General features: G+C 36.2%; 1 protein-coding gene across 1 annotated transcript in view; it reads right to left on the bottom strand.

The window, feature by feature from the left end:
- Nucleotides 1–9982, bottom strand: part of LOC103129310 (potassium voltage-gated channel subfamily KQT member 1-like) — a gene marked incomplete at its 3' end in the record, with an annotated part of 33640 nt that extends 23658 nt beyond the window's left edge. The window contains exons 1-2 of the mRNA XM_007540352.2: nucleotides 9367–9982; nucleotides 1093–1183 (exon numbers count right to left, since the gene is read on the bottom strand). Of these exons, the coding sequence (XP_007540414.2) occupies nucleotides 1093–1183; nucleotides 9367–9722 (447 nt within the window). The remainder of the gene's footprint in view (nucleotides 1–1092; nucleotides 1184–9366) is intronic.
- Between the last annotated feature and the right edge of the window lie 10501 nt (nucleotides 9983–20483).

A 20483-nucleotide genomic window follows, 5' to 3' on the forward strand; every position in this document is an offset into this window, starting at 1 on the left:
ATAATAATAATAATAATAATAATAATAATAATAATAAGATTCAAATATTACTTATTAACAACCCAGTGACAAAAGTCTAAAATGAACTTAATCTTAGCTCAACTGAGCAAATAATATCTGCAAAAATTATTAAAGTAATTTCCATCCAAGTAATAGGTAATTATTTTTTGAGGAAGAAGAGTCAGTTTTCTACCTCGGACTGGCATACTCTATATCAGAATTTAGCTTTATTCAATCACAGAGGGAGTGTTCATATTTACAGAGTATTCATCCACACATCTTTTTTATTTACTTGATTAATCCTATCAAGAGTGTAAAGCAGGACAAACTCCAAGCAATGAGAAGACAAACAACCGTCAACACATGCATAATGGCAATTTGAACCATCAAATAGTGGTCTGACTGTGGCTGGGAGCCGGAAAACTTCGAGTAAATCCCACACACAAAAGATATAAACTCTACACTGAAAGGGAAGTTCTTTCACAGAATGTTAAAATCTCTGTCCTTACAGAGATTTTAACATTCACCTTCAAGCTCTGTTTCAAGAGGGTTATTCTTTGCTCTACAACACAGCATTTAGTTAGAGGTGATGCTAATTATCTAGATGAAATTCACAAAGATGAATGACATTGGTGGATGTGCGGATCGAAAGGAAATCCTACTTTGTTTTTTTTCACTGATTGAATCAAAATTAGCTACTATGTGAACTAACATCACTCCAAAGAAAATAAACTTGCTAAGCCAATATGTTTTTAATATGTTTTTTTTTTTTTTTTTGTCACAGTTTTTCTGAATGCCAATGATTATTGCTTTTTTGGGCATTTTTAGCTTAGGTTTACCAGAGTATCCCATACAAGTTGAGTTTGTCACACTTTGTAATGTTTTCAAAAATAGTTTCATACTCGGATGGAGATTTCACCTGAAGGATTTGTTGCCATGACAAAAGTGATATTTTTTATGTTATGACTGTTGTGTTTTTAATGGTTACAGGTTGTTATTAGTAGCATCTTCATGTTTTGTTGACACTTGACTTGCAATTTCATTTTGCTATATTTTTCCACAAAGAATGTCAGAATATTTCTCTAAACTTACCATCCAGAAGAGAGTTGTGTGAGCCAGAGCTTGGAATTGGTCGATGGTAGAGAGGACACTGAGGATCAGACAGGCCAGTACTATGAGGAACCTGTATAGATCAAAGCAGAAAATGTCTTGATTGAAATGTTGTTTATGTTAGAAGTCACTTTCTATATTCCTGTGAGAGCTGAGTCTATAATTAAGCTGAACCAGACCTTCTACACCAATAAAAAAACACTTCTCAAATCAAAGCTCTATGTTGCTTGCAGTCTGTCAGGCAAACATGAATCTCCTCAATCCCTGCTCATATTTATGTCAACGTTTCAGATTCTGATCAAAAGTGAAAAGGCTTAACTCAACTTTGGTGTTTAGTTCAAGTATCTGACAAAAACTGAGGAAACTGTGCTCTCTGAAGGGAAAACTGAACTTTTAGAAAATGTATGCATATAAATGCAAAGAACATGCAGAATGTGTCATATGTTCCTATACAGAATTTTACAACCCACTTACACTATCTCTAAGTACTAAATTACTCTTTGACCAATATCCCTCTTGAGTTGAAAAGTGCTTCAAATGTGACAACAAAAAGATGTTCAAAACCCTTCAAGCTACTTATAAGAAGAAAAAAAAGAAAAACGCAATTCTTCAAGTAAAGGCTTGAAGCTGCTTTGACACTTCACCACAGAAAGAAGTAGCATCAATATAAATCCAGTTCTGACTCTTAGAGACCACAAATTTAGGGATGAACTGGATTTCATGAGTCTTTTATGAACATGTTTTTGAGATCTGAATAAAAAGAGCAGTTTGTTTTTGAAATTCAAATGTAGTAACTTGCAACCCGAAATAAAAGTCGGAATACAGTCTGCTACCCTGTGTATATCATTTTTCAGAGCTGTTCATAAAAGTCAATATGAGGGATACTTTTCAATTTCAATCGAAGAAGAGGAAGTCGGGCAAGCAGGGTGAACTGCAATATAACTCACGAGCCCATCTCAACTTATTTCCTCGCTCTCATGTGTTTCAACCCACCAAGTAGGACCAGAGTTCCTGTTTTCATTTCATTTGCTTCAGGTTTGTCTAGGTTTGGGTTAAATTTGGATGAAGGTGTTTCAGCGGTTCAGCTATTTACCAAGTAAAATAGAAAATGAACTTTTTATGAAATTTTGCAGAAAGGTTGACATTGAAGGAAGGACAAACTCATTATTCTGCTGGCAAGAGGTGGTGAGAAATGTGAGGATAAAAGCTTGAACGAGTGAATGAAATAGGAGATTGTGAATAAATCCAAAGGCTTGTTTTATACTTGTGATTCATTGACCTACATAGAAAGCAGCATGCAGTTAACATGGAATTAGAAGTAAATGTCATTTGCATAACAGCCGACAAGAAACGATCTGCCAGATGCTTTTCTTCGTCTATTATTGACAAGAGTGTAAAAGAAATTACTGTAATGACATCATCAATTCTTTTTTTATACCCATCTAATCTTAGTCAAGGTCACTAGGAAGCTGGAGCCTATCCTAGCTTTAGGGTTTCCACACATCCCCTTAAAATGTGGAATCATCCAATATTTAATGATGTGTGTCCCATATTTGTGAGTTATCATAAACACAGGATCTTCATGGATATCATCTTTACCATATCATCACGTGGTATAGCCACACACACTGACTTTCTTAGATACACCTCATTTAGACTCTCTTTTGCCTTCAAAAGTGCCTGAATCCTTTATGACACAGATTCAACAAAGTGTCAGAAACATTCCACAGAGATTTTAGTACATATTGACTCGATAGCATCATGCAGTAACTGCAGATTGGTTGCTTGCATATCCCTGATAGGAATGTTCTGTTTCACCACATTCCAAAGGTGTTCTGTTGGATTGAGATTTGTCGACTGCGGATGCCTTTGGAGTGCAGTGAACTCACTGTCATGTTCAAGAAGCTAGCTTAAGGCCATTTTAGCTTAGACGTGGAAGTAGTCATTAGAAAATTGTCTGATCTGTCCGACTTTTTAGGCAGACCTAAGAAGACACTGTTGCAGTAATCAATGCAACTAAAGAAATAATTCTCTGGTTAATCGACTGCGTTCTTCTGATTCTGAAACTAGAAACAAAGGCAGATATTTCCCAACAATAATTTATTAGTAAGTAATACTACCAGGTCATAATCACAAGCAGGTTTCTTTTTCACAAAGTAAAACAAGTATGTGCAGTACATATTTGCAAAGTGGTTATATAATATATTTCCAATCTAATAGACTCCCCTGCCTTTTTAAATCTGCAGCAGTGAACTAGAAACATGCATCACTCAGCAATTATTTGACAGGTCAGAACTTTGTTTTAATTTATTTTCACCCCCTTCATCTTTGATCATTTCAATACCTGCTTTGTTTGTGGAATAAGAAAAGCTGGAATTTTAAGCATTGTCTTTTCTGAACTTGTGAGGGGTTGTCTTATCTGCATATAATTAATGCACTCATCTCTTAGAATCAAGGGCAGAAATTAAGCACATCACATTTTAAAAACACATTTAAAAAACAGAGGATGTAGTGTCTTGTTGTGTTGAAAACCCCCCAAAAGAATTGTTAAGGTAATTCTGAAAACAAAAAACAAAATCTTCATGAACCCCAATTTTGACAGAAAAAATGTAGCTCCATCCCAATTTTATCCCATGCTGAAGTCTTTGGAGTGTTAAACCCCCAAAAAAGAGATTACTAAGCTATGATTGATGTGGAAATAGACAAAGAAATTCACAGAACGTGAGCGTGATTTTTTTATGTGTAATTTTTACTACTGTTTTACTTGCTGCCTGTTCTAATATTTAGTCAAAATTGACCCTAGTCAGTGTTTAAAGTAAGCGTTGGACCTCTTGCTCTCATTGCTCATTCAGACTTGGGTCTTAGGAAGTAACAGTTTTTAACATTATATTTGCGCAAAATAAATCCCATATGAATGAAACTCAGCGAAGAGTTTCATTGTAAAATAATGAAACACTCAGGTTTCACCCTGACACAGCTAAAAAGCTATAAGCTAATGGAACATTATCAGATTCTGTGGATCATGTTACTTTCAGATGAATATCTCATACTGCTATAAGCTTCAGGATTAATAAAGAGACTATGTAGATTGTCTCTTTGATCCCCATTACTCTTGTTAACCCATACAGTAGATAATGGTAATTTACTGAACAAGTAGAATAATCACCATCTCAATGAGTTGCTGCTCTCCAGAGCAGAGAACATGTGGCTGTTATAACACTGCTGAGTTTGAAAATGATAACATTAACTAGATTCACTGCAGAGTCACTCTGTGTTATCACTGCAGAGCAGATGGACATGGATCCCATACATAACTGTGAGCATCCAAATTGTAACATTTACATTATTCTCTCAGTGCACCTGGATGACATCTGTGAGCGAACCTTAAAATGGTGACAGCTGCAGACTTAATCTACACAATTAAGACTGAAATATCAAGGTAAAAAGTCATAAATGTCAAAGTGCCGGCTGAATTACCGCGAGTCAAACCAAGGGAACAGCTTTAAGATCTCTGAAACGCCAACAGTTGAAGGTATAACTAAAATAAATTTCAGGAAATTGGCAGCAAATAAGAAAAAGCAACAGAAAGGCTTATAAAAGAAAACAATGGAAAAGACAATGGATCCAGAAAAGCTTCAATGCAGAACAATGGAGAAAAAGACAATTCAACTTTGTGTCTATCTCCTGACACATGGTGATACTTCAAAGTCAAGGAATTTTACCCAACATCAATTTTTTTTACCTGTTTTTATTTTTTTTTTCCATTTAAACACTGCCAATATGTCAAATTCAGAAAATGCATAAACCTTTGCAACTCTAATAGTGTATCTTTAAACCAAAAAGTGATACTTGCATAAAGCATGACATTTTATGACATCAATAAAAATGTGGTCCTTTGTCTTGTCTTTGAGGATTTCAACTTTTACTAAAGAACCACAAGTCATCACAGAGTTAATCCTCTTCGAGTAGACCTGATGGAAAGTATGTGTAGCAACAGTTTTGTTTGCACCACGAAGACCCTTATCACTTCTTGCTACTGATCCCCGTTTACTGAAGTCCAGCCAGGAATCCAAATGCCCCCCCTCTGAGCTAACACATACACACACAGTGAAAAACGTGCACACCACACGTCAACACAGATAAAAGACCGAGGAGGGATCTGCTCAGGGCTGCTGGATAACACCACTAAAGCAGATGGTCCTGTCTGAAATGACTAAACATGGAGACAAAACAACACAGTAAAAATGACACTGGAGTCCCCTAAATTCTGTCCCCAGGATGTTGCATATGTAAATGAAAGTCTGTTTGTCTTCTGGAAAGTGAAAAGTAAAATAGCTGTAATACATATTTAATCACTGGTCAATGCATATTTATGTCACTATATGTGTGACAGAAGCAGTGAAAAAATAAAAAATAATGAAAAGAGACAACAGCAGAGGGAAATCTCCAAATAATCATTCTGATGTAGCGATAATTATTTTTTTTTTCAGTGAAGCCCTATCTAATTTATTTTTGTCATTTGCAATGACAATAAGCATAAACAGTAAAACAATCCTGAGCTTTGATTTTTGCTTCACTATTTATTTAGCAAATACTTTCTAACTTGTCTTTCCCTCACCACTAACTGCTCCATCATACTACAATTCCTTTACCTCAAGGCCCTTAGAAAATACAGCCTCTGTCTCTTTTTACACCCAAGGGCTTGGTGTAGCAACAGACAAAATAATACATTGGCTCAGCAGCACAGGCTCCACTGAAGTCTAAACAAAAGCTCAAAGCATTCCACCTATCTATTATTGATGGACAGGTTCACTTGCACTCTGTTGCACTGTGTGTAGAAAAGCATAGAGTAAGAACTTGGGGTTACCCTACTGACCATGTCACTAGCTACTATTATGTTTAATCCATCAAGAAATAATTCCTAAATTGATTTAAGGCTGAAACATAGATGGTGTAAGTCTTTGTCAAATTATAAGTCCAAAGTGCAGCTAGCACGTAAATAATAGGTGAAAGAATGTTGTTACTGTGGCTCACTGAAAATGTGTGAGAATCTGTTGAGATAAGTTGCTGATATTTTAGGGTTAAGTTTAACAAGGTGTAGAGAAAACTGGAGCACCTTGAATTTGAAAAGAGAGAAATCACACAATTGCAGTAAACAATAAAATAAAATACTAACAGTAAGTCAAAATGTGTCTTTAATGAAGACGGGTAACGCTTTGTGATCTCTTAGTCTTTTTGTTAAATCATTGATGCATGTCTGAACGTCCTGCCTCTGACTGTTTGTCAGAATAAGTAGTTTAGTTTAATAGAGCTGAGTTTGGAAAACACTTTGAGATATCCGTTTTCTTTTAACTCTCCCAGCTGACGCATCTAGGCCCAGCATGTGGGGTGAATCCATGCTGCTGCTGACCAAAACATCCCATTTAGCTGTTTGTCACTCCCACAGAACCACAAAGAAAAAAGTTTTGCTGAAACAAAAAGGAGAACTAAATATGTATAACCATTCTATGCTGCAGTGTTGCAATGGATTGTATCTGTTCCATGAAGCTAAATATGTACTTGTACATATTTACATATTTTCCATACATACATTGTACATAAAACATATTATTCATAATATTTACCATAATGGAACAGATCTAAAGCATAGGTATACTGTATCACCGAACCTATGCATATCCAAGTGCAAACACACAAGAAACACTCTGATAAGGCTTTGGGTCACTTTGATGTTTGAGTTCTGGGTCAATGACAAGAACATGGTTGTTCATAGCTGCTCCTCTACCAAATATTTGCAAAACAAAGTTCTGTACTGAGCCCCAGATACCTGCAGGAAGATTTCATATCACAACACATCTGTTTATGATCTAGCTACAATTTATATAATAAGTATTTGCACAGTGCCTTGCTAAAATGTTTTTACCATTTGAACTTTACCACATTTTATCACAAAATATTCTCAGACTCTATGCAACTTCAGTGTATTTTATTGGAATTTTAAAAGATACACATGCAAAGTAGTGCACAATTGGGATGTAAAACGAAAGTTATGCAATGCCTCAAAATGGTTTTACTAATAAAAACAAAAATGAAGGAAGCTAAATAGAGTGAAATCCTCTACTGTTCAAGTGTGGGGATAACTTTAGAATGGGACAGAGGTTCACCTCTTAGCAGGACAACCACCTTAAACATATATCTATAGCAGCAAATAACTTTAGATGGGAACATGTTCTTGTTCAGAATGGCTTAGTCAAAGTCCACATCTCCATCCAGTTGAGAAGCCATTCAAAATGGATGTTTCCAGATATTCTAAATCTATTTAAATGAACTTCAACTGTGTTGCAAAGAAGAAAGGGCAACAATTTAGTCTATGCAAAGCAGGGAGATTGATAAAATAGGTCAAAAGACTTGATTTTTTATTGTTGAAATGGGACTCTAAATAATATCGACTCAAATGCAAGGTACACTTTATTCATAAAAAACCTTTTAAAAACCATGTGCCTCCATATTTCTTTATCTGTTTATCTTATTATTTTACAGTTATACAATATTTTGTGTTGAGCTATCACATAAAATTCCAATAAAATGTATTAACGTTTGAGGTGAGAAATTGACAAAATGTGAAAAAGTTTAAGATATATAAATGCTTTTGACAGGTCTCGCATGCGGTTTCATATGTTTGAACAGAAAATGTGAATTCAATTGTTTTGTCCCTCCAACCAAAGCTGTATTTTCCCGTAATGTCAATTGAAGAGGCCATGAAATATATCCTTTATTTAACTCTGACCTTGTTTCTATCCACAGCCGCTAACACAAACACATTTGGAAATATGAGACGTAGAAATCAGCCATGTAGACCTTCCATCACCACTTTTAGCACAAATGTGCAATTTCATGCTACAACCTGCTGCATCACTCTCACCAACCTTTTACAGTCTCTCACACTGCTAAGCATCTACAATCAATACAAAAGCCATTGACATCATATTTGTTTTAGGGGGTGCAGAGAAAGGCCAATTTCATTAAACCCTCAGGCCAATAAAGTCATAACATTAGTGAAACAAGAACCTTCCAGTAACATGGCAAAGAATGCTGTCATGAGAAAAGGAGATGAGCTGCAGCAAACAGAAACATTGCACCCCCAGAAATGTAATGACATTAGTGAGTAAGCACATTTTTTCTAAACATAAGTAGATTAAACAAACACAGAATTTAAAACCAACAACTACACGCAACAAAAGCAGGAAGATTGTTTTTCAAGAAATATAATTTAAAAATCCAGTAATTCAAGGTCTCTCTTGAACAAAGACATTTTTAATCTCAACGAGACATACCTGGTTGAATAAAGGCTACATACATGCAAAACTGAACAAAGAACAGTGTTTAACCATATAATTTCCTTTCTGAAATGCTCTGTGAACTTGGCGTTTAAATATGCTGGAGTTGCATTACGCTCGCTCATGTTCCCTTTGAGTCACTCAGATTCTAACCCGCTCCGACAGGCTGCGTTCCTCTGTGTCCCCACCGACACCAGAGGGTCACAGAGTAGCAGGGCAAGACCGGGCCGCTGCCTCCTCCACAGCATGCACCCTGCCAAGTTTAGCTGCCCGCTATCAGTGCCAGTAAGCAGGGATGGACAGCACACATGGGGGTGTGCTAGAAAACCATTCCAAAACCTCTGGCTGGTTACCATTACATGCATCCAGTTTAAAGCTTGTGAGTTTCATGGAGGTGGATTGCATCAATTCAAAACATAAACAGAGACTTTACTTGATATTTCATCTGTGATGTACAGAAACTAGAAAGAAAAGAAAAATAACATTGCATCTGGCAGGAGAGATTATGTGTGTTTTTAAAAGGATCTCTGAGTACAATACAGTCAATCCTTAAAGCAACTCTGGAAAATTAAATACAGATTGGTGCTTAGACAAAAAAAAACATGTTTCCAAATTAAAAATGTGTGTAAAAGTGTCATCACAGTGCTCCCAAGGTTTCATACATTTTAATGGATCACATTTATTTTCAGGCTAGTCCTTTCATCCTTCCCATTGGAAACTAGAGCTGCATGGCTGTCTGATCAGCATCTTTCTTAAATTCAAAAGATTAACAGCTCTTTGTTGTAAGACCTTCCAATGCAACACTTTGCAAGTGCAACTAACTCCCTGTGTAATTTGAATCTGTTTGTAATAATCCCCACGAAATACCCCGCGGATCCAGAGGCTTATACACAAAGAAGATTTGAAGAAAAACACTTACACTGTGAAGTGATACATGAAGCACTTCCAGCCAGACGGCCTTTCCAGAAAGTTGTACACCCGTCCCTGGATGTAGGCGCGGGTAACAGCTGGGCGAACCCCGGTGCTGTACACCGACATCCGCACAGACATCCGGGGATGAGACAGGTAGGGGTCCAGGTGAACAGGGGGAGCTTCAACACGGGATCTGCCTTCTCCTTGCATTGTGTCGTTGCTGCCCGCAGCTGTTCCTGATTCATGCCCATTGAAGGCGGTTTCCGAGAGCTCCAGATCCGGTGGTCTCTTTCCACGTGCCACTCCTGAAAACTTCCTGGAGTTCTTCGTGTTCTCCCGCCCGGGAGTAGAAGAAGTAGACATCTCGATCTTCCTTCTTTCTTGTATAACTTAACTTTTTCACAGTTTTTTTTTTTCCGGTCACTGAGTTAAAATGACAAATGTTCGCCCATGTGCGCACACCTTCTGTTGCGCGCCTGATCGCACCAAGACGCATAAAACTAGAGGAGGCTATAAACTCTGTTATTGATGCTCTAGATCACAAGTACGTTTTTTTTTTCTCTTCCTGGAAATAACTTCCCAGTTCTCTGGGTTGTTCAGGAAATGACAGGTCCCAGACTTGAATGGGTCTCTCTTACCTCTTTAGAACGCTTATCAGCCCGGAGTGCTGTCACCAGGCGGTGCGCTGTGAGCCGCCAGCTGATCGGTCATTTGCCAACTGTATGGCTGTACCGTTGAAAAGCAATGCAGAGGATGAACTCTGGCCTCTCCAAAGAATAAGCATTACATACTTCACTTTCCTCCGAAAGTGTAGACGTTGTTTATGTGATGTTAGTAGGGTAAATAAATGAACATTTCAAATTTGTTGTTGAACTCACATTTTTGTAGAGTTAAATAAACTGGCAAGACTTTTGTAAAATCCCTTAGCCTCACTTTAGATATAATTTGTCACCTCTAAAACAGCTTGCTGTGGTCAACTTTCATATTTGTTGTATTTAGTTGTAGATCATTATTTGACTACCCTTATCACCCTTATTAAGTCCAATCAAAATTTTCTAAATATTCAGTGTAAGCATGTGTAGTGTTACAAAACTCATATCAGAGACGTTTAAAAACGTGATCATATTTTGAGTTAAGTTAATGTTACATATCCCTGGTTGTCCCAGTTTCCAGATTTATTTGCCAGATAACAGTATTGATAGGCAGAAACCCATTGAGGTCAGTTTATCAAGGTTATTGTGTGGATTTCTCCCACTGTGACCTTGGCTCAGGTAGTCTAACGGAGAGGAAACAAGCTCCCCGGAGAACATTTTAATAGGAGTCGAGTGTCGTCCATGTGACGACAGAATCTGTTGCCAGGTAAGTATTAAGCACCAGTCATACAGACTTTTGCAGCAGGATGCCTTCCATATCATTTCAGATTTTGTCTGTTGTACAGAAAGGGCATTGCTCTTGAAAGTCACCATTTCTATCACAGCTAAATGACAGACAAAAGGGAAAACCTACAAATGGTCTAGTCAGGGATTAAAAGCTGAATTCTCATTCAATGATTTATAAGCCCACTTGAAAGGTTAAAAGTGTAACATGTCTTTTAGTTAAGAAGAAATGTTCCAATCTTGGATATATATCCAAGATTGGATATATATCCAATCTTGGACATATATCCAAGATTGGATATATATCCAATCTTGTAGATTGGATATATATATCCAATCTACAAGAATATTGAGTCAAGGTTTAAAAACATAATTATTTGTTAGGTCTGTTGTAATAGTGAGCACAAAACATATGTTTTTAACTGTGCAGTTTGTTTTCATATTTTATCCAGTATTTGGTTTTGAGTTTAATACATCTAGGAGAGAAATGTAGATATCCATTTTTCTTGTCACAGCTTATTCTGGAGGGATCCAAACACCTTCCCAAGCCAAAAACGAGAGACAGATGAAGATTTTTTTTTTTTCTGTCCCAGGTCTTTTCTCAGTGGGACAAGCTTGGAAAACATCCAAATGGAAATATCCTGAGTCAATGCCCAAAACACCTCAACTGACTCCTTTTGATGAGAACGAGCTCATGCTCTATGCCAAACCCCCTGCATGACAAAGCAGAGGCCCCTTTCAGAATTACCATCCTCAAAAAGACACCTAGCCACAAATCCCCTTTTGCAGATCTTTTTTTGTTCATATTATACAAGATGATCTGGTGAGTTCACTGGACCTGTGTGTTTGCAGACTATTCCCATGGGATGGATGAACCAAAGGGGCATAATCTGCAGCTGAGCAACATTCACTTGAGTAATATATACATATATTCAATAAATGTTGGGCATTTCATTGTTTTATGGTCCCATTTTTATCCACATCAAGATCTATTGATCAATGTATTAATGAGATCAGATGAGCACTGGATGAACATCTGACATTTCTGTTGTTTGCACCCTTGGGCTGTGCTGCTACTGCAGACTTTGCTTTGTCACTACACCACTCTTTTTCCTCTTCTCCCTGTCTTAGCCTTACAGCTGACAGTTGTTATGGGTGTGCAACAACTTCCTTCCACAAGTGGTGAAGCAAAAAATATGTTATTGAGGATTCACTTTGATCCCCTTATTCTGTATCTGATCCTTTCAGCTGATTGTGAGACACAAAGAACACAGATAGACAGTGAATCAAGACTATATGAAAGGTTTTTACACCAGCCAGACTCTGCATTTTGTGTCATGAATAGAGGTAGTCTTATACCACCATAGAGTCAGACATTTGTGGGACCTTGCCAGTGAGCACCTGGTGGTTGGGCTGTGGTTCTTGGGGGAAGGCCAGGCTCAGCCTAAAAAGACAACAGGAGGCTTCTAATTGGTCCTGTCCTTCACCGAGAGGGGAATTAAATTTGGGTATCATTGGAGCCTGGTGGCAGGTCAGGCCTTGACCAGGGCCAGTTGTATCATTATACTAACATTTTCTATTCTTTTTATTTCTTTCCTCTGTGATAGATTATAACATTCTTAAGAGTGTTTTTTTGTATTTAAGGTTTCTTAAGCTTTATTTTGTTTACACTCTTGGTTGTGTGAGTTTGCACTACGCCTTTGCAGTATAGATGGGCAAACATAGATGCTTCCCACCTTCCTAAAGGACACGAGGAGCTGGAAATGTGATATTAACGGGTATTTACACTGTGTGGTTCAGGTGAGATTATGGGATTCCATATGCCAGCTGAGACTGCAGCTCCTAACTAAGTTTAGGAAATACAATAAAAAAAGAAGAAAACAACCACAGAAACAACAGGAGCAGTGTCATTTTAAACAACAAAAACAGTACAAACAAGAAAGCACAATTTCTATTTATGTTATCGAATTTGAATTATTTCTTTTTAAAAAGTATTTTCACTTACTAACAGTCGCACCATGTAGAAATGCTTTATTACATTCGGAGTTAGGAGTCTTTCTAAACAGTCTCTATCCAAATATTCAGTACAGCCAATACAAATTATGGGATCTCAAATTTTATTGTGCCTGTATTTATGAGTAATGAAAACACATTAAGGAAATGGGATCTGTCTTTCTATGGCCGTATAAACAAAGTACCAGTGACTAAGTCTATTCATGTAAAGCTATAATTAATAAAGCCGAGGCATAAAATGTGTAAAGATTGGTTTTTACAGTAGATTATTTATTTTGTCATATAACCCAGTTAATAATGATAGTGTCTCAAGCATGTGCATCACAAAATTCACTCTGTTGTGCTAGAGCGGCCTTGTTCAGTAGCTGTTTTCTTTGAAGTCTCCAGAAATGACAAGACTATTCGTTTCCAAAGACTTTTCTGAATGCAGCTTGAAACCGTTCTTACTTTTGCTTGAATCTAAAGGGCAGAGCTGTTGTATCCTTTGCAACTCTCATTCAGTGTGCAGAATCCCCAGGCTAAAAACACATTAGAAACCAAAAAAACAAAGAGTCAACCTTCATTGATTTCCATTTGAGCCTGATGAAACAATATTGCAGTACAACTTTATCCTGCTTTGACCTGCATTAGATTGAAAATTAAGAAATGATTTTTTCCCCGCTGTTAGTCTGTGTTGCATCCATGTGACCAGCCTGTCACTACCAGTCCTGAAAGAACACAACTGTTCTGAATATTCTACTGTTTCAATCCAGTTTGATTATTTATCAAATAATATATTTCATATATTTGAAATTTATTCAATCTTCGTTTTCTGAGAAATGTGGAAAACATCCTCTAACACTGCAACTATGTATTTAAAGTGTGAACTCCTTCTAAACTTGGATTTTTCCAAATAAGTTTGAGATAAAACTTGGCTTAGGTTAAAAAGTATCTACATTTTGTTATAAATAACACCCGACATGAGAAACACTCTTTTCAAGGCTGTATAACACATTATTGTAATTTATAGGCTTGCTTTTCACCAACTAGACATGAAGTGCCAGTGGCAACAAAAATCCCTCCTTTTATCTCTCTTTGTCAGGGTAAAAAATGGGAAGAAAAAGGCTCAACACAAGGCAAATGCAGCATTAGACTTGTAACTATAAAAAACAATGTACAATCTTGAGGGCACACATTTTAATACATAAAATAAAATATATCCAATCATTCAATGATTAAAAGTAAAAGTTAGTAAAAGCTTACAAAATAAAAAATTATCAGTGCCGTAATTCTATAATTACTCCATTATTATTAATTTAGCTTCACTAGCAAAAATACTTATTGTTCAGGCAATCTTAAAGTCATAAGTATTTATCTACTTGCTTATCAATACTACTAACCTAAATCTACCTCTGATAATAAACTGTTCCACCATGACAATCACAAATACTCTTTTCCTTCAGAGTTTCTATTCTTTTTTCAGAATTATTCATAGATGTTTTTTAGGCTTTTGTGATACAAATTACATAAGGTTGAATGTAACTCTGGTTTTAAAACCAGAGCTCTATTGCAATCAAATTTTTACAATTAAGAATTATTTTTGCCTGAAATAATTAAATTTAGGGTGTTTTCAAACTTCTTTGATTAATCATGTCTTTCTTCATTTATTCAACAAATTAAAATTCTTTTAGATGTAGAAAGAAGAAAGAAATTTACCATTCCAAACTTGGCACCATGTTGATGTTGCGGGAAAGGAATTTGCTCAATTACTTTTGTGTTTGCTTAGTTTGTTTCACTTAAATGTTTTAGCCAATCAAGAAATGTAATCAGGACAAAATGGTGAGTAAATAGTAAGATAAGTCATTTTTTAAATTGTGATTTTTTTTTTTATTAGGGGAAAACATTTTTAAACTGCTATCCATAGCAGTTTAAAAATGTAGCCGCTAGTTGGCAACAAAATTTTAAATCAGACATTTGCATTTGCAAATCAGACATTTACTCATAATGAGCCTTTTAGATTGAGGATTTACAAACCACTCTTTTTGGCAGGAATGTTTTACTTAAACACACAAAATAAATTGGGAATTTGTTCTTTTTTTGTCTGATCTTATGGAACTTCAGCTTTTTATGACACGTTGCAGCATATTATCACTGCCATGCTGCATAGTCCAAGTACTCTTTCACCACTCCATATAATATTTTCCCAAAATCCTGGGGCTCATGAAGACCGTTTTACTTTTGCAAACGTGAAACAGGTCTATGTGTTATTTTTGATAAGCAGGGGGTTTTGCCTTGGAAGTCTGTCCTGGGGGCCATTTTGCCCAGTTTCTTTTCCCATAGTTGACCACTGATTTTAGTAGAGACAAGTGAGGCCTGCAGCGCCATAGATGGGAGTCTGTGCTCTAAAAGTTATTTTTTTAAATAAATTTTGAAACATGTAAGTGTAACAAAACAGCAAAATCTGAAAAAAATTGTCAAGGATAAACTATTTTTTTCCAACACTGTTTGTCCAAAGTTTCTTAAATTAGGCATCAAAAATTACCACTGGAAGGAAGCCCTTTTGGCTTCCATAGGAGTTGTGAAATTAAACTAAACATACACTCCTACATTGACCATTAACAGGAATGGATTGCAACCTATGGCTTCCACTCTTTGGGCCTTCCACAATAGCTCTTAATAATTGAGCTAAAAACGTGCAGAACCAACAAATGTTTAAATTTAGATAGATATTTTATGGAATCGACATTAAATTGAAGAAAACATATCCCCTTTTTGAAAATGGTTTACATTTTTCTTTATTTTAAGATCTAAACATATAAATAAAATGTTGGTTCTTTAAAAATGACCACAATTACAAATTACAACAATTTATCAACAAAAGTTGTCTCTCAAAATGTTATAGAACAGTGAGTTTCATTTATCTAGACTAAGGGCAAAAATGTCTCTGTGGTTTGTAAAGGTTGCAGACCTCTGACTTAGACATTTATACAGTTAAATTACTTTTCCTGTAGTAATGATAGTAATAATAAGGTTATACTCACAATTCAAATAAAAATTGCATCCTTTGTGTTTTCACCTTGAGATAATCTGAATTGCAGATTATCTCAAGGTACAGCGGGGTTAATTGTCCTTCATAATACGTTCACACATACTAGTTGATGTTCTTCAATAAAATGTAAAGTGTGGCTTTCTAAAGTTTGCCTGCTGGCCTGAAACCTAACAACTGCAGAGACCACTGGAGTAAACATGAGTCAATGTCATGTTACATTTTCATCAAAAAAGTATTCACTTGGAAAAAATGGTAAACTGTGTCTAGAGGGGGATGCTCCTGGTCAGCAACAAGGTTAAGTCTTGGGGTTGTATTCAGCTTCAGAATGTCTAATAAAAAGGCAAGACAACCGCCACCATCATCAGTTAGGCTTTGTTTGTGCAGCAGTGTTTCATGTGGCTCAGTCAGGTTTGCACTTGTAATGACTTTATCATAGTCTTGCTCTGCTTCTCCCTTTTTTCTCTGAAAACAACAACAAACGCTGAATGATTCCATTACTAAAGGATCAGATTCAGAAATGAAGCAATCTCGCTGGATCAGAAAGGTTATTTAAAAAAAAAAAAAAAAAGGTTACATGCACAAAGAAACAAACATATGGTATTAATAAAAAAACCCCATAAAAAATAAACTCAAACTCATTACAAAGACATGATTTTAAAATTCTGCTCACTTTGTGTCATGAAATAGCATTGACATATAACAATACATTATTAGTCATTTTATTAGCTACCACTGTTGTATTTTGAGGGCCCCTCCCTATTGCAAACACATTTAGGATTACTACATAATAAGTGATTGAGACACAGCAGCAGAGAAGAGTACCAGCTGTGCATCACGCCAGACGCCAGGGAAAACATAGAGAGGGTGGCTGGTGGACAGGTGGGAAATGTCAGCATCTGAAAAAGAGACATAAACAAACACACAAAGGGAAGCTGGGGATGAGGCTGACACAGGAGCAGCTGTGACAAACACAACATTTGTAACTGTGTGGAGGAAACAAAAGGGCTTAGAGACGTAATGAGTACCTGTAAACATTTGCCAAGGCTCTGTCTATACTGTTTGAGGGTTGTTCAAATCACGTTTTGCACTTTTGATAAAGTGCATTTACTTTATGTTGGTGTGACATATATCCTTAATTCAGTTCTTTAAAAATGTGTTTTAGTTGCATTTCTTTTGAATACAGCGTAAATATGATTTCATATTTGTGTATGAAGACATTGTATAACATTATTCAAAACTCTTAACTTTTTCATCTGATGTCACAACCATAATCTCTGGTATGATGGATATTTTCCAGGTTAAAATATTACTAGAAATTTTCTTAGCATGTTCTTTACATGTGAGGTTGGAGTTAGACATTGAAGAAAAATATATATTTTAAAACATGGTGACCCTTTCACAAAACTGGAATCAGAGATGTTCTTATCAACCAAAAATGTAATATTTGCCTGCTTTTGACATGTTAAGTTATGGAAAGCTGAAATTGTGCATCCTGAGCCATGGCTTCAACAGACAAGGTAAGATCTGACTCTAAGGATGATGTGCTTGCTTGGGTGCAATTAGAGAGCTTAGCTGTATCAAATCCCAATAGAATACACTGAAGTTAGTGTTTGTAATACAAGGCATATACGTTCACAAGGCTTTGTACACACACACATATGTTTAATATCCAAGCCTGATAGCACTACAATCAATCTACAGCTAATGAGCATAGCATTATTTGTACTACAGAACATTAGTTTCTTCTTTGAGACATAAAACAACTAATGCATCTGACAGAAGGACTTCACTGCCAGCAAACTAAAGAAAGACATAAGCTCATCCCCCTTTAGCTTGAGTTCTGAAATCAGTTTTTATTTGTTGAGCTATTTTCATAAATTGTGTCAGTTGTGACACAATGTCCCTGGCAGAGCCTAAAAACATAGAAACATTTTGTCCAAATTAGTAGTCACACCAGAAACTCCAAAACTGACATGTTGTAATATCATGGAAAATGTAGAACTAAGGGAAATCCATTGGAATTGGAATTGTACTGACAAAACGGATGATGCAGAAAAATATAAAAAATGCGATAACATTTAAAATATTAATGATTTCATACTGTGATTAAATCTTGACTGAAGAGAATCATTTCCATAGCACTATTATCTAATCTAGTAGAGTCAAACAAACATTACTTACAATAAAACAGATCTCTTCAATATTGAGATATTAGCAAATACAAAAACAGACTTACTGAATTCTATAATTATTGAATTACTAAAGGCCAGTCCTAAAACACATGTTTCGCTTTGCTTTTAAATAGAAGCTATACATTGCACACGTCAATAAAGAACATAACCCCCTGTGTAGTTAGGGACCTAAATATTTGATCAAGGTATTAAGGATACAATTTAAAAGGAACTCTTTGAAACACTTTGCCATTAAAAGCAAACCTTCACAGCCGGGGATTTACTGGTGAATCTATACTCCATGCTGATTTGTTGTCTCAGCTAGTTAGGGTGTTGTTTCTCAGCAAGCACGTTGCTGCATGTGTTGCAGCCTCTGAAGAGCTTGAAGGAGAGTCGTTTCTTTTCAAAATAGTAGCGCAACTCGGTCGTCGTGTTGGCCCAGCTCCCTGATAGCTCCCTCAGGCAAAGATTTTAGCACTTAACACTTGTCTGTGCTACAGGTTATTTCTGAATCGGTTCCCTTGTCACTCAAATGCCAGGAGTTAAGTGTAATTGCTGCTGTTGTGTCCTCAGGGCACTAGTGATCCCCACACTGCGAATGCTGTGTGCCCCTTCGGAGGGCAGCCTTTCATTTACGATACAACAGGGAGGCGGCAGCTGTGGGAGCATATTTATGTAGGGCAAAACATGCTGCAAGTGTGAGAAACAGCAACAAACACTAAGAAATTAGAAAGCTTTGTTTTCAGAATTTTGTGCCCAGGCAGCATGGCTTTGGTTTGTCGTTAGGATAGTTTTTGTTTCCATAGCGTGAGTATTTTGACACAGACTTAGATCTATAGTTCTGCAGTAAAAACTCACCAGCACATAAGACGTATTGTAGAGTATGTTTTTTTTTTTTGTTTTTTTTTCACGGCTGGGAATAGATCCAAGCAAATTCAATATTTACTTGTGTTTTTCTAATATGTGCAGAGACTTACAGCATAGCCCTGTTTCAAGATGTTTTTCAGCTCTTATAAAATATACAATTGAGGATGTACATCCACAGTAGAGACAAAAGGCTTGGAGTGCTGGAGACTTTTGTAACATACTTAGACATATTCTAAAGGGACTTTTAAGCCTTTCATTAGTTTGTTGACTAGGAAAAATGGATAAAGGTGTGATAAAAATAATAGCAATCTATAGAAGAGGAATTGGCTTCTTAAATTATTGATCTTGGAGAATGAGGCCAGCGTCTTCCCACTCTTCAGTTAATTGTGGATTCCCCCCTTGTGCAGTCAACTGAGACAATATCTCTTGTCAGCTGATATAATCTTTTTTAAAACTATATATTGATGTGCAACGGATGACATACTTTCTTCAAGTTATTATACTGTGTAGTCTCCAGGATCCAAATGCAGTCTGGCAAAAAGAAAATCTGTTTCTAGAAGCAAATAGGCCTTGATTACTTGAAATAAGATTCAAACCAGAAGGAAAGAAACAGCAGAAGGCAACAAATAACCAAGGAAGCCAGAGAATCTGACAATGGGCAATGAACCGAGAGACACATAAATCAGCTTATGCTGGAGGAGGTTATTACAAAATGTTAGACAATCTTAGGTGTGTGGATCAACAAATAGAGAACCGAGATAAAATGGAAGCTGGAAGAAACACATACATCTATAGAGATTTATTTATTTGTTTTCATTGATGCAGTCCAAAGCTTCTAAATAATTACTGGCTACCATCAGAAATGGGAATGTGTAAACAGACAAATTATTAAGACAAAGATTATCTGGTGATTGTCCCAAACATGATTGACCACCACACTATGTTTATGTTTACTTATATAATATAAATATCAGGTTAGTTACTATTAATGTTAGGGACACATTTCTGGAAGAAAAGTGTTTTAATGTTTTTTGAACATCACCAAGACGGTGCTGGGCCAAATCTAGAGTTAAACCAATCAAAAATACTTTGTACAGACATGGGCATCTAGTTCCAAAGCCTAATTAGCTTGAAAACATGGTCTTATCCCATTTACTCACATTTACCAAAACATGTGTACCCTAATTTACAATTTTACTGTTTCAGACAGCGTGGGTGCATTTTAAAATTAGGCCTTCTGCACTGCAGAGTTGTAGATTTTCATGTTAAATGTTAATGGCTGGTAGAGTTTATTGATACGTCAATAAAAACATTCTCACAATGATTTTTAAAATTCTGAGAAAAATTGCATTGTTTTTCCCTATAGATCGTTTTAATACTTGCTCTCCACTTTTTCTGCATGTATTGCCCTGCTTTTATCCCAGTATGTTGTCCACTGTGATGGCATTGACCTACCCAGACATACTTATATTAATTCCAAACATAAATAAAATCAATATAAGAAGTTGTTTTACATTTTTGAAAAGTAAAATACAAAGAAGCTTTCTGAAGTTTCTTATCAAATACAACTGATAAAACTGCAGGCGATTTTAAACACGAGAGGTGAATTTCTGTTGTCTGCAATTGAATGGATTCTGAATCTAACATCATTTATTAACAGTTTTGTTTT

The sequence above is a fragment of the Poecilia formosa genome, unplaced genomic scaffold (genome assembly GCF_000485575.1).
Source record: "Poecilia formosa unplaced genomic scaffold, Poecilia_formosa-5.1.2 Scaffold534, whole genome shotgun sequence".
NCBI lineage: Eukaryota > Metazoa > Chordata > Actinopteri > Cyprinodontiformes > Poeciliidae > Poecilia > Poecilia formosa.